Genomic DNA, 15,000 nt, shown 5'->3' with positions numbered 1-15,000 from the left:
GTGATTGGGAGTCCCATAGTGCTGCACACAATTGGCCCAGCATCGTCCGGGTCAGGGCGTGGTGCAGGCCGTCATTGTAAATAACAATTTGTTCTTAACTGACTTGAATAGTTGAATAAAGGTAACAAACAAAAAAAGCACTCGGACCCCTTGACTTTTTAAATTACAGCCTTATTCTAAAATGGAGTTGTTTTCCCCCCTCATCAATCTACACACAATACCGCATAATGACATTGCAAAACAGTTTTTTTTAGAATAACAATAATAAAGAAAATAAGGCTGTAACGTAACTGTGCTGCTACCATGTTGTGCTGCTGCCATGTTGTGCTGCTACCATGTTGTTGTCATGTTGTGTTGCTGCCATGCTATGTTGTTGTCTTGGGTCTCTCTTTATGTAGTGTTGTGTTGTCTCTCTTGTCGTGATGTGTGTGTTTTTAAAAATGTTATCCTAGCCCCCGTCCCCACTGGAGGCCTTTTGCCTTTTGTTAGGCCGTCATAGTAACTTGCCTAGTTAAATATAGGTTCAATAAAATAAATAACTCAATGTGTAAAAAGTCAAGGAGTCTGACTGATACCTTTTTAGGCCTGTAATTAAGACAAAGTCTTAAATATATGCCCATATTTTTATAATGTAAAATATTAGCCACTATCATTATCAACTTTCAGTAAGCCGAATAACAACACATATTCAACTGCCAATTTACTGTTAGTTCCCTTCAGTTGGTATAGACTACATTTTCATTCCATTTAATTACATTGTTTTGTTTACCTACATTTGAATCCTCTGTAAATGATGTCACAGCTTTTTGGTTGTTGCTGAGGGTCATTAGTAACAGTTAATAATATATATATACAGTGCCTTGCGAAAGTATTCGGCCCCCTTGAACTTTGCGACCTTTTGCCACATTTCAGGCTTCAAACATAAAGATATAAAACTGTATTTTTTTGTGAAGAATCAACAACAAGTGGGACACAATCATGAAGTGGAACGACATTTATTGGATATTTCAAACTTTTTTAACAAATCAAAAACTGAAAAATTGGGCGTGCAAAATTATTCAGCCCCTTTACTTTCAATGCAGCAAACTCTCTCCAGAAGTTCAGTGAGGATCTCTGAATGATCCAATGTTGACCTAAATGACTAATAAATACAATCCACCTGTGAGTAATCAAGTCTCCGTATAAATGCACCTGCACTGTGATAGTCTCAGAGGTCCGTTAAAAGCGCAGAGAGCATCATGAAGAACAAGGAACACACCAGGTAGGTCCGAGATACTGTTGTGAAGAAGTTTAAAGCCGGATTTGGAAACAAAAAGATTTCCCACGCTTTAAACATCCCAAGTGGCACTGTGCAAGCGATAATATTGAAATGGAAGGAGTATCAGACCACTGCAAATCTACCAAGACCTGGCCGTCCCTCTAAACTTTCAGCTCATACAAGGAGAAGACTGATCAGAGATGCAGCCAAGAGGCCCATGATCACTCTGGATGAACTGCAGAGATCTACAGCTGAGGTGGGAGACTCTGTCCATAGGACAACAATAAGTTGTATATTGCACAAATCTGGCCTTTATGGAAGAGTGGCAAGAAGAAAGCCATTTCTTAAAGATATCCATAAAAAGTGTCGTTTAAAGTTTGCCACAAGCCACCTGGGAGACACACCAAACATGTGGAAGAAGGTGCTCTGGTCAGATGAAACCAAAATTGAACTTTTGGCAACAATGCAAAATGTTATGTTTGGCGTAAAGCAACACAGCACATCACCTGAACACACCATCCCCACTGTCAAACATGGTGGTGGCAGCATCATGGTTTGGGCCTGCTTTTCTTCAGCAGGGACAGGGAAGATGGTTACAATTGATGGGAAGATGGATGGAGCCAAATACAGGACCATTCTGGAAGAAAACCTGATGGAGTCTGCAAAAGACCTGAGACTGGGACGGAGATTTCTCTTCCAACAAGACAATGATCCAAAACATAAAGCAACATCTACAATGGAATGGTTCAAAAATAAACATATCCAGGTGTTAGAATGGCCAAGTCAAAGTCCAGACCTGAATCCAATCGAGAATCTGTGGAAAGAACTGAAAACTGCTGTTCACAAATGCTCTCCATCCAACCTCACTGAGCTCGAGCTGTTTTGCAAGGAGGAATGGGAAAAAATTTCAGTCTCTCGATGTGCAAAACTGATAGAGACATACCCCAAGCGACTTACAGCTGTAATCGCAGCAAAAGGTGGCGCTTCAAAGTATTAACTTAAGGGGGCTGAATAATTTTGCACGCCCAATTTTTCAGTTTTTGATTTGTTAAAAAAATGTGAAATATCCAATAAATGTCGTTCCACTTCATGATTGTGTCCCACTTGTTGTTGATTCTACACAAACAAATACAGTTTTATATCTTTATGTTTGAAGCCTGAAATGTGGCAAAAGGTTGCAAAGTTCAAGGGGGCCGAATACTTTCGCAAGGCACTGTATATATATTAGTACCAGTCAAAAGCTTGGACACACCTACTCATTCAAGGGTTTTCCTTTATTTTTTACTATTTTCTACATTGTAGAATAATAGTGAAGACATCAAAACTATTAAATAACATTGGTTGGTTTGGGATGAGTTGGACTGCAGAGTGAAGGAAAAGCAGCAAACAAGTACTTAACATATGTGGGAACTCCTTCAAGACTTTTGGAAAAACATTCCAGGTGGGGCTGGTTGAGAAAATGGTACCTTTATTTAACTAGGCAAGTCAGTTAAGAACAAATTCTTATTTACATTGACGGCCTACACCGGCCAAACCCGGACGACGTTGGGGACAATTGTGTGCCACTCTATGGGTCTCCCAATCACGGCCGGTTGTGATACAGCCTGGATTTGAACCAGGACGTCTGTAGTGACGCCTCAAACACTGAGATGCAGTGCCTTAGACCGCTGTGCCACTCAGGAGCCCCAAAATAATTTAAATAGTTTTGGAGCGGGCAGACCAAGCCTCAACATTTTGAACCCGACGCATTGTGCAATACTTGGCTGTGTCATCACACAGTTCCATGGTTAGTGCAGGCAGTAGATGAGGGTATAACCTACTATTGTACACTATTCTCCCTATTATAATTCTATGTACAGTAATCTTCCAACATTACCATGGGTTGAAGAACTGAATGTGACAATTTTCAGAATGAATCAAACCACTGTTTTCTTTCTTTCGCTCATGAAGGCTCTCCACACCATTTTTTTTTAATGATTCATAAATACTTTCCTAAGTTAAATAATATACAATATCAGAGCATTTTTAAATCTACAAATTGCATATATTTAGATGGCTTTCCTTCATTGATCCCTAATATTCTAAACCTGTTCAATATATTCTGTTGTGTCCGTTAAAGCCACACCGTATTTATAAGGCTTAAGATAAAGGTACTGACAACCCTATTGAATAAAAACTATACAAGAAACTCTGTTGGCCAGCAAGTGAGAGGGTTTTCAGCAGTTGAAAAAAATGTATTGAGTGTGTGCAAGGGAACCACGCTTGCAAAGCCCGTTACGCACCTTCATAAGGTAAGTCTGAATACCAAGTGCATAGGAAAGGCGTGCTTAACGAATACGTCATTTCCTAAGTCGAATCGGGCCCATAGAGCCTAGCCTATATCTGTTATGTACAATACAGAGTGTACAGGTCATTTGACTGTCCTTTTGCAATGTGGTCCGTTGTGGCTGCATTATGGCTTGTTTCGATTTGGTTTTAATTCAGTATCTCTATCTTATTATGATATTTTAAGATATTTAGCTATATTTCCTCCCATGCTTCCCCTTACATTCAACTGTCTGTGTGATGAATCTGTTTAAATGAGTGGTACAGTGAATCGTACACCAGCCAGGGCGTGCTTGGTCCTCTTTGAGGCCCCCTAAAGTGTTGATTTCAGGCTGCATCATAGGATTCCCGTGGTGGTTCACTGTAGGCTTGAGTGTCCTAATGCCGTTTGTTGTTTTTCTTTTCAATAGACCCCATATGCCTATTAGTCATTTCTGAGAAATTCACCTTAGCTTCTAATGGAGAGGGGGTCTAAAATGGAGGTTGGTGCATGGTGAAAACTGTGCTTGTGAATGCAATTCATATTCCCCCAAAATGTGAAATTCTTGGCATGCTTTTGGTTATTTTGATATTAGAGGCAGCATATATAACTGCCACAGCTCCTACAGCTCCTCCTAGTCATTACCCAAGACCTAAGTATTGATCAACTAACTTTCAAGTTATCTACAATTCTACAAAATGTCATATACTGTAGTATCAAATCTGATTCTTATCTTAAGTGGTTGAAGTCAATCAGTTGCAAAGTTTAAGTCAATGTCAGATGTTAGTGGATGTGAGATATAATTTTAAGTCTAGACTTTCCTTACGAAGGCCTTGGATTAAGCTTTTTAACTAATTCTCCTTCCTAGTCCTCCATCTCAATCATTAGAGCAAAAGTAGTCTCTCAAAGTTACAGAGCATTGATGTTAATTGAGTATAGTGTACTGTGGACCCAAGTAGTCTGAATGATTTAGGTAGGCTTTTAACCCAGCACAGTGAGGAGGGATGACACTACGCTTGGAGAGTGAGCTCTTATTACTATTTATAATACACAATGTTCCTCCCAGGTACATTTTTTGACAATGTCTCCATCTCAAATGGCACCCTGTTCCCTATATAGTACATTACCTCTGACGAGGACCCACAGGGGTTTGGCCAAAAGTAGTACACTGTATAGGTGATATGGTGCCATTCGGGACTCAGACAATGTCTTCCTGTCTCTAACTCACAAAGGGCATCCATCCACCCCTCCATCTCATTTCTAAAGGATTAATGCTATTTCAAAGCTGTGGCGCATGGTGAGATTATGTTGCTGCATTTGAGAGACATGGCTAGCCTATACGTTCAATTTGTGACATTTCTGGTCAATTCTGTAAAGACATGATACTGATTTGCATTTACTGTATGTAGGCTATAGACCTAGCACTTTTTATTGAGTCTCAAAGTGATTTACATTGTATGCCAGTAGCTCACATATTTCCTTTATCATATGCTATGCGTACCATTTTTGAAGGGGGCAAAGGAAGTTATAATTATGTATTTAGCAAGGAGACTCCAATCTGCTGCACTTTCCAGATAGATATTAATAATCAGTAGTTTTGTTTAATCCATTTTACTATCACCACAATATATCATATTGTATATTTCTGAATAATTGTCTATGAAAGTCGTTGTTTGATTGTAGTGAGGCTAGGGCTGTGGTACAGTATTTTGCATGTGGTACAGTATTTAATTGCCAAAGTTTGTGTATGTTTCTTTGAGCCCAATACATCATTTGCACTATTAATGTCATTTAAATACTACTGAAGGAGTTTGAGATAATTACAGTTGGAAAGAGTCAGAGCGAAAGATGGGTTTTGGAAATAAAATGTGTTGAATACATAATTTATCACTCTGCCAGACAGGATAAAAATTCCTTACACAGTGATATCCTTTGACATTTTTCCCAGGGCTAAAATGTGTGTACACACACACACATGCACACACACACACACTTCCTAGAGGGCAACATGGTAAAATTCAGCGCGGAAATGCAGGACACAACCCATCTACAAAAGTGGGAAGGGATGAAGGCAGGAAGAGAACATGAGAGAATGATGCATATATTACACGGACAAGATCAGAGACTAGTGGGTGTTAGGCCAAAGTTACTTCTTGAATACTTATCATCAAAATTGGCAAAGTGCTTCCTATTTGTTTAACCCATTTTATATGTCTGTTGTGTATAGAACTTTTTCCAGAAATCTAATGTTGAATGTCCTGAATGTTAGGCTCAAGTTAAATCTACCCATTACAAACCTTGAATACTCAAAGGGCCAATGCAGCCGTTTGCTTTTCAATATTAAATCATTAATTCGTAGCAATCTAGTACCTTACTGTGATTGTTATTAATTAAAATAGCAAAAAACTAAACAAAATAGCTTTTTAGCAAATATACATTTCTCAAGCAATAGTTTTGCTAGAACTGCTTGTTATTGGCAGAGAGGTTTGGAAGTCTTTTCTTATTTGTCTATTAACTAATTTACTGCCTGGTGATAGGCAGGCCAAAACTCCATCCCACCAAAACAGACGGCCTTTCAAAAAAGCTCTTACACTTAAAGGGCATTATTGTAATTGTCACAATTTCTCAGTATTATTCCAACCTCATATTGTGGAAATATACATAAAACACAGGATAATCAAGTTTTTGACTTCACTGGGCCTTTAATGTCAACATTGCCAAAGTGGTTATTATATGTTTTACACATTTTGTATGTCTGTCAATGTAATATATGGGATATTTTCTGAAATTTGATTTTAAAAAGTGGTATTTAATGTTAGGCCAGAGTTGAATCCAACCACCAGACAAAATGAACTAAGTACCGTTTTTCTTTTGCACGTATTTTGTACTGTCTGTCAATGTATAATATGGAACTTTTATAATATATGATAAGAAGATAAATCACACTGCATAATTGTGTGTTGGCCAAGAGCGAAGTGAAAGGTAAAAAGCTGTGTTAAAAGCCTTGAACCTCTGAAGCAATTGACTTGTGTATACAAAAGACACAAAATAATTCACCATTAGGCAGAGAAACATTCGCCCCTAACAGATCATGTCTGGTTATTGACCATCTCTCTGTCTCCCTCCTCTCCCCTCTCCCCCAGTCTTGACAAAGACCCAACGTACAGACCGATGATGGTGACTAAATAAACGAGGGGAGCGACAGAAGAAACAGAAGAAGGGAAGGAGGAAGACACGCTCTGATCTCCGCATTGCCACGGCAACCGTTGTTCACACACGGAGTTGTCAGAGGAAACCTCGTCGCGCTGTATCATCCAGTGGAAGAAGACGGGAGGATGAGTCAGATGACAAGAGACGATTGAGAGAGCGCCTCGCCCCTCTCCATCTCTTTCTCCATTCGTCATTTCTCCATTTATTTTTTGAGTTCTCCTTACACACTCAAACTTGACACACGCACACTTGTTCAATCTCGGTGCTCATCCCCCACTCCATAAGCCCTCTTCACGTCTACTCCTCTCTGCACGGCTTCCTCTGTTCATCCTTCCCTCCACCCGGTGCTATGAGAGGAGTAGTTGGGTCCCAGACCACACCACCATGCCAGTTCTGAAGAGTAGAGAGGAGATCTGGGCTGGCAATGTACAAGGTAGGACCCCCCAAGGCCTTTTACACTTGACCTTTTCTCTCTGTTTCACAGATGCAGTCCATCAGTCTTAGGCCCGAAATTCAATCAAACCTGCAATGTTTATTACATTTACATTGTAGTCATTTGGCAGATGCTCTTATCCATTCATCTTAAGCTAGCTAGGTGGGACAACCAGTACATTTCCGCCCTATAAAGTAGCTATCAGCAAAGTCAGAGCTGGCAAGGAGAGGAGAAAAGCCAAGTGCGAGTGTTAGTTCACGAAAATGCATTTTAAAACATAAAAACACACATGAAGTGTATTCGATAATAAACTATTATCCGTGAACGTACACACTTGTTATTGTGAAAACTGGACGCATCCACCCATGAGCGGAATGTACCTGGTAATAGCGGTGGTCTTTGAAGAAAAAGAGATACTGCCTAAATATCACAATGCAGGTTCGATTGAAAAGCCTTCCGTTTCTTTATGTGTGATACAATATCCACATGAGGCTGAATGTGTAACTGTCTGCCTTTGAAAGGGCTTATTTACGTGTCTTTTGTGAACAGTAATGATTTAATATGACCAGTAAAACCAAAGTCCCCTCTTTTGGCCGTCAGCAACCAATGTTGTTCCTTTTGTACTCCATTTAGTACGTACAGACAGTCATTGCACATTTTCGGGTTTGTTATTTAAATCGAGAACCATTTTGTTTTCAGTACCAGCGAGATCGAGAGAAAAGCGTGAAGTAGAGAATGAAACTAGAAACGTATAAAGGGTGAGAATGGAGGATGAAGGAAGAAAGAGTTAGGAGAGTGTAGAGGAAGGAAAGAGTTAGGAGAGCGTAGAAGAAGAAAGGACTAATTGTCTTCCTCTCTCTCTCCCTGGGGTGGGCGTAGAGGGAACTGAAAGTGGATGGAAAACTGGAAGTGAAAGAGAGCTGGGGGGGACAGAGACAGGTTTATCTAATAGTGGATGTGGAGACTGGAAGTGAGTGGAGAGCAGGAGAGAGATGGACAGGGAAGCAGAAAGGTAATCAGCCAGCCAGCCAGCCAGACAGACAGACAGACAGACAGACAGACAGACAGACAGACAGACAGACAGACAGAGAGAGAGAGGCCCAATTTTGATCAACTCTACTGGGTGAAATTCCACAGTGTGCCATCACAGCAGAAAGATTTGTGACCTGTTGCCACAAGAAGTGTGCGGGCAACCAGTGAAGCGCCAACACCATTGTAAATACAACCCATATTTATGTTTATTTAATTTCACGTTTGTACTTTAACCTTTGCACATCGTTACCACACTGTATATAGACATAATATGACATTTGAAATGTATTTTGAACTGTTTAATGTTAATTTTTGTTGTTTATTTCACGTTGGTTTATTATCTAGTTCACATGCTTTGGCAATGTTAACATACAGTATGTTTCCCATGCCAATGAAGCCCTTTGACTTGAGAGGGGCAGGGGAGAGACAGACAGACTGAATGAAACCCAGAGCGAGTGAAATGGTCATTTATCTGACTGAGGATGGAGATCTCAGACATGGGTTAATAGCATATGTCTCAAATGACATCCTATTCCATAAAATGGGCACCTCTTCTGAACAGAGCCCTATGGCGCAAAAATATTGCACTAAATAGGGAATAGGGTGCCATTTGGGGCACAGACAGATAGATTGGGAACGGGAGCGTGCAGCCCAGAAGGAGCTTGTTTGTGGAGCTGGTTTGGTTTGTGGTGTTTACGTGTTTCTTGTTCGTCTTGCCGGGCTTAGTGGTGTTTGCAGCACCCTTCTGTGATCAGTAGATTGTGACCAGAGTGTGTGTGTGTGTGTGTGTGTGTGTGTGTGTGTGTGTGTGTGTGTGTGTGTGTGTGTGTGTGTGTGTGTGTGTGTGTGTGTGTGTGTGTGTGTGTGTGTGTGTGAGTGTGTGTGTGTGTGTGTGTGTGTGTGTGTTGGAGAGAGTGGCAGCAGTGCATCATGGTCACAGACTGACGACCTGGCAGGCAACTCTATTGGCTTCTGGCTTCATTTGACTGGCTTTACAAATATTGATGGAGTCATTAAAGGATTAAGGGGACTCGAAGTGCAGGCTGACAGGTTTTTGTGTGTACTGAATGTATCGGACAGTGTGCGTGTGCGTGTCGGTTTGTTTGTGAGAGAGAGATGTACAGTATTCCTTGTGGTCAATGTTAAAAACATTTAAATAGTTATTTTCTTACTCTAGACTTTTTCTGGTCCTCTTCTCATTCCTCTTTGAACCTGTAATGCATCACCATCTCTCAAGTATAGACTTTTCCCGAACGACCATCAGTGTACTGACGAAAATGTATGCCCTCACTAACAAGTGACGATCATCTGACTCCCACCCACTCACCGTTTGCTTCTCTGTGATGAAAATAAGCATTCCAAATGTCTGTCTTTTATTTTATTTTTTTATTTGACCTTTATTTAACCAGGCAAGTCAGTTAAGAACAAATTCTTATTTTCAATGACGGCCTGGGAACAGTGGGTTAACTGCCTGTTCAGGGGCAGAACGACAGATTTGCACCTTGTGAAGGAATTACAAATGAGAGAGAATTAGGCAGGTGGCTCTATGAAGGTTTGACCTAACGTCACTGGGTGTTTGAACCTAGGCAACCTTCCGGTTACTAGTCCAACGCTCTAACCACTAGGCTACGCTCTGTTTCTACCTCTCTCTCTTTTCCCCACCACCACTGCCAGTCATGTGTGACTGTCTTTGAAGGTAGGATGGAAGGTCTAAGAATAGCATAGATGGGCCCCATCACTGTGATACTGCTGCAGCCCACATACCGTTGTAATCTTAGAGGGCCATTCTTTCTCACGCTCTCACTCATATCAGCATTCCTTCAACACGTATCCCTCTTAACAGGCAACTGAATATACTTCTAGTGTAGGTGTTTTGATACAATTTATAGGATAGGGACTTTGAATAGAAAAAATGCATCTTCACTGAAATATCCTGGCTTCTTAATATAATAATATATGCCGTTTAGCAGACACGTTTATCCAAAGCGACTTTGTCATGCTTGCATACGTTTTACGTACAGGTGGCCCTGGGAATCCAACCCACTATCCATGCTCTACCAACTGAGCTAGAGAGGACCACTTCAGTTTTGACTTGAGTCAATGCAGCACAGTGAGAGTCTAATCGGTTGGTTACTGATCCCCTCTCTTGGCGGTTTGTTCTGTAAATGACATGATTGAATGTCTTGGTAGACGTCAGAGATTCTTAGAGTGCCATATCAGCTCAACTCATCAGCATGCCTTGAATTGCCCCTTCGATACCTATTCCCCTTAATAGGCTACCTGATATCCTCTGGCATTGAAAATCCTCCCCTCCGTGCCCCAATGGCATCTCTCTAATTCCTATGTAATGCACTACTGTAATTTGACCAAAAGCTAGTGCACTAAACAGGGAATATGGTGTCATTTGAGACACAACCCTAGTCTAGGAGCTTGATAAAATTGATTGGCTAGGGTGTATACTGCTTTTGAATAGAGAAAGTGTCTCCATTGAAATATCTTGGCTTCTTTTGACTTGAGTCAATGCAGCACACTGAGAGTCTCGTTGGTTATATGATCAGAATGTGTAAATGCTGTCAGTAGCGAACATAACCTTGTTGTTGAAGTTAGTCACTGTTCCCTGTCATGCCAACGGAACCTAAGTAATTTGAAGCCGCTAATGTTTTTGACAGGCAGACAGAGTTACGGTTGAGAGGCTAGAGAACCTATGTAAGAGAGAGGTAAGAGGGTAAGAGAGAAAGAGAAATGGAGAAGGGGTTAGAGAGAGTCAGGTTTTTCAGAGACAGAGAGGCAGAACACAAGGGGAGTGTGGCTCGTCGAGAGAGGGGTGGCGGTATATGGAGATGAGAGAGAGAGTGACGGAGGGAGGTTATGATACCAGAACAGGTTGAAGGAATAAGCGAAGTAACATTTGATGAATTACAAATGAGAGAGAGAGAGAAAAGAGAAGAATTGGGATCATCATGTGTTGTGCAGGTGACTCTTCAGAGAAGGAACAATAGTGAGAGGATAATGATACATTTAACGGAGGAGATGAAGAGGGTGAAAGAGATTCGTAGATGGAGTGTGATCTAACCAGGCTACAGTAGAGTACATGCCATGAAGATAAAGCATGATACTCCTTTGTAGTTTCAAACCTCCGTGACAAACTCTTTCCCCAAGGAATCTATCCAGAAAAGAACACAAAGAACCAATGTGACCATTAGTATGCTGTGGGTGATTCCATTGTATTCAAGTTAGCAGTGTGCAATGGCCACCATATTACAAGAGGTTTACTAGCCAAACCAGAAGTATCGCTAGTTTATAAAACACTTGAAATCAGGGGTTGGAACCAAAGTTATTTTCCAATTGTTTTGTTGTGAACAGAACCATTATTTTTTCATTCTGTTCCACTGTTCCCACTAGCAAAATAAAGTTCTGTAATGTTGTGAACCCCAAAAAGTAACCTTTAATGTTTTTTTACTTTAAAACCTCTGTAACATCCATTTTATTTTACATTTAGCTAACATTATATAATGTTGTCACCAATCAGTAACCTATAGAATAATCCATGGAGCGGTACAGTTTTAGTAATGTTGTCAATAACAAACCTATGTATTTCATCAGTAGGCTACAGTAACCTATAATGTCAAAGTACAGTAACCTACATAATGTGTCAGTAGGCCAGTCACCTATGTAATGGGCGGGAGACAGCAACTAGTAACGTTTCAGGGTGAGGAAGGAATGTAGGAAGCTTGCCTAGACTACAGCATCTATGTAATGACATGTCATTATCTGAATTAACCTAGTAACGTCATCAGACATTATACCTAATGTTGTCAGTGACTACAGTAACCTATGTAACGTCATCAGTAGACTACAGTAACCTTTGTAATGTTGGTGAGACACTAGAATGTAGGAAACCTATACAGTATCTATTGTATTTACTAAATCCAGAGCACAGTAACCTATGTAATGTTGAAGTAGTCCATCCAGTTCCTATATAATATTGTCAGTAGACTACAGTAACCTATGTAATGTTTCAGTAGACTACAGTAACTATTGTAATGTTACTAAGTAACCTATGTAATGTTGTCAGTAGACTAAGTAACCTATGTAACGTTGTCAGTAGGCTACAGTAACCTGGTAATGTTAAAAACACAGTAACCTATGTAATGTTGTCAGTAGACTACAGTAACGTTGTCAGTAGGCTACAGTAACCTATGTAATGTTGTCAGTAGACTACAGTAACCTATGTAATGTTGTCAGTAGACTACAGTAACCTATGTAATGTTGTCAGTAGGCTACAGTAACCTATGTAATGTTGTCAGTAGACTACAGTAACCTATGTAATGTTGTCAGTAGACTACAGTAACCTATGTAATGTTGTCAGTAGGCTACAGTAACCTATGTAATGTTGTCAGTAGACTACAGTAACCTATGTAATGTTGTCAGTAGGCTACAGTAACCTATGTAATGTCAGTAGTCAGTAGACTGCCAGTAACCTATGTACCTATGTTGTCAGTAGACTACAGTAACCTATGTAATGTTGTCAGTAGACTACAGTAACCTATGTAATGTTGTCAGTAGGCTACAGTAACCTATGTAATGTTGTCAGTAGACTACAGTAACCTATGTAATGTTGTCAGTAGACTACAGTAACCTATGTAATGTTGTCAGTAGACTACAGTAACCTATGTAATGTTGTCAGTAGACTACAGTAACCTATGTAATGTTGTCAGTAGACTACAGTAACTATGTAATGTTGTATGTAATGTAATGTCAGTAGGCTACAGTAACCAGTAATGTTGTCAGTAGGCTACAGTAACCTATGTAATGTTGTCAGTAGACTACAGTAACCTATGTAATGTTGTCAGTAGACTACAGTAACAGTAGGCTATGTAATGTTGTCAGTAGGCTACAGTAACCTATGTAATGTTGTCAGTAGACTACAGTAACCTATGTAATGTTGTCAGTAGACTACAGTAACCTATGTAATGTTGTCAGTAGGCTACGTCATCAGTAGACTACAGTAACCTATGTAATGTTGTCTAGACTACAGCCAGTAGACTACAGTAACCTATGTAATGTTGTCAGTAGACTACAGTAACCTATGTAATGTTGTCAGTAGGCTACAGTAACCTATGTAATGTTGTCAGTAGACTACAGTAACCTATGTAATGTTGTCAGTAGGCTACAGTAACCTATGTAATGTTGTCAGTAGACTACAGTAACCTATGTAATGTTGTCAGTAGGCTACAGTAACCTATGTAACGTTGTCAGTAGGCTACAGTAACCTATGTAATGTTGTCAGTAGACTACAGTAACCTATGTAATGTTGTCAGTAGGCTACAGTAACCTATGTAATGTTGTCAGTAGTCTACAGTAACCTATGTAACGTTGTCAGTAGACTACAGTAACCTATGTAATGTTGTCAGTAGACTACAGTAACCTATGTAATGTTGTCAGTAGGCTACAGTAACCTATGTAACGTCATCAGAAGGCTACAGTAACCTATGTAATGTCATCAGAAGGCTACAGTAACCTATGCTTCAGATGGGAGGGGCAGGTAGCCTGCATACACACCCACTGTAAAAAAAATTCAGTTGGCAGGCAGACACTGGAATAGGTTTCTGAGTGAGAGTGAGGGCTTTGCATAGGCGCTTTGTTGTGATTTTTTGGGGACGGGTAAAAAATACCTGGAACATGAAAGAACGTTATTAACCAGTCCCCAACACTATAGATCACTTCTTTTTCAGTATGGGTTCTGCTCTTCAAATGATTTGGTTATTTTATGGTTTTCGGTTCTGTTCCCTGAACCAGTTCTAACCCTTGTTTTTAAAATACTTTTCTGGTCTTCATGGATAAAAAAGAAATGTGTCTCCAGAAATATAATATTGTAATTAGTGTATCAGAGCTGGCTTGTGTGATAAGTCCCTTTGGTTGAAACCTGAACATTTGGATCGATTCCCCATGCTAATGCCAAGGATTTGGCTCAGTGGGCTAAAATACTATTGTAGCTCACAGTGCAGGAGACTCCTGAGTCTGAGTGTCCCTAACTACTGTGTGAAGTGAACCTGCCTCCTGAGTCTGGGTGTCCCTAACTACTGTGTGAAGTGAACCTGCCTCCTGAGTCTGAGTGTCCCCCCCCTGACTGTATCACTGAGCTTGCTTTCATTTGGCCCTCTGCTGGGAACAGCTTGCTAATTAATTACCCATGACCACTGAGGTGGGGAGGTGTTGGGTGGGGTTGGAGGGTAACGAGGGTGGTCGTGGGGGGAAGCAGGTCATAACTAGTGTCCTCAGGGGGTAGGCTAAAATTAATCATCCCCCATCTCTCCGCCTTGCCAGAAAGACATCTTGCCAGACAAAAGTAGTACAGTCTGTCTCTGGGTTTGAATGAGGAAAAGTTATCTGTATCAAGTGTTGTTTTTGCATGGCTGTTAACATCTGTCAAACAGAGAATACATAGACAGAGGTATATAGGTGCAGTATAGAAATGAGTGATGACACAGGGGTGCCAGACTGTATAGAACATATAACCACATGGCTATCCAGTGGTGGTCCAGTCATAGAGGCTTTATAGTTCTAATCCAGTGGTGGTCCAGTCATAGAGGCTTTATAGTTCTAATCCAGTGGAGGTTCAGTCATAGAGGCTTTATAGTTCTAATCCAGTGGTGGTCCAGTCGTAGAGGCTTTATAGTTCTAATCCAGTGGTGGTCCAGTCATAGAGGCTTTATTGTTCTAATCCAGTGGTGGTCCAGTCATAGAGGCTTTATAGTTCTA

General features: G+C 40.5%; 1 protein-coding gene across 1 annotated transcript in view; it reads left to right on the top strand.

The window, feature by feature from the left end:
• Positions 1 to 15,000, top strand: part of LOC118378778 (glutamate receptor ionotropic, NMDA 2B-like) — a 159,760-nt gene that overhangs the window by 1,245 nt on the left and 143,515 nt on the right. Inside the window, exon 2 of the mRNA XM_052526077.1 lies at positions 6,707 to 7,206. Coding sequence (XP_052382037.1) covers positions 7,158 to 7,206 — 49 coding nt within the window. The 5' untranslated portion in view covers positions 6,707 to 7,157. The remainder of the gene's footprint in view (positions 1 to 6,706; positions 7,207 to 15,000) is intronic.

This window comes from Oncorhynchus keta, chromosome 10, assembly GCF_023373465.1.
Source record: "Oncorhynchus keta strain PuntledgeMale-10-30-2019 chromosome 10, Oket_V2, whole genome shotgun sequence".
NCBI classification, from domain to species: Eukaryota; Metazoa; Chordata; class Actinopteri; order Salmoniformes; family Salmonidae; genus Oncorhynchus; species Oncorhynchus keta.
The sequence above is the reverse complement of the archived record's forward strand: the minus strand, read 5'-3'. Positions and strand labels throughout refer to the sequence as shown.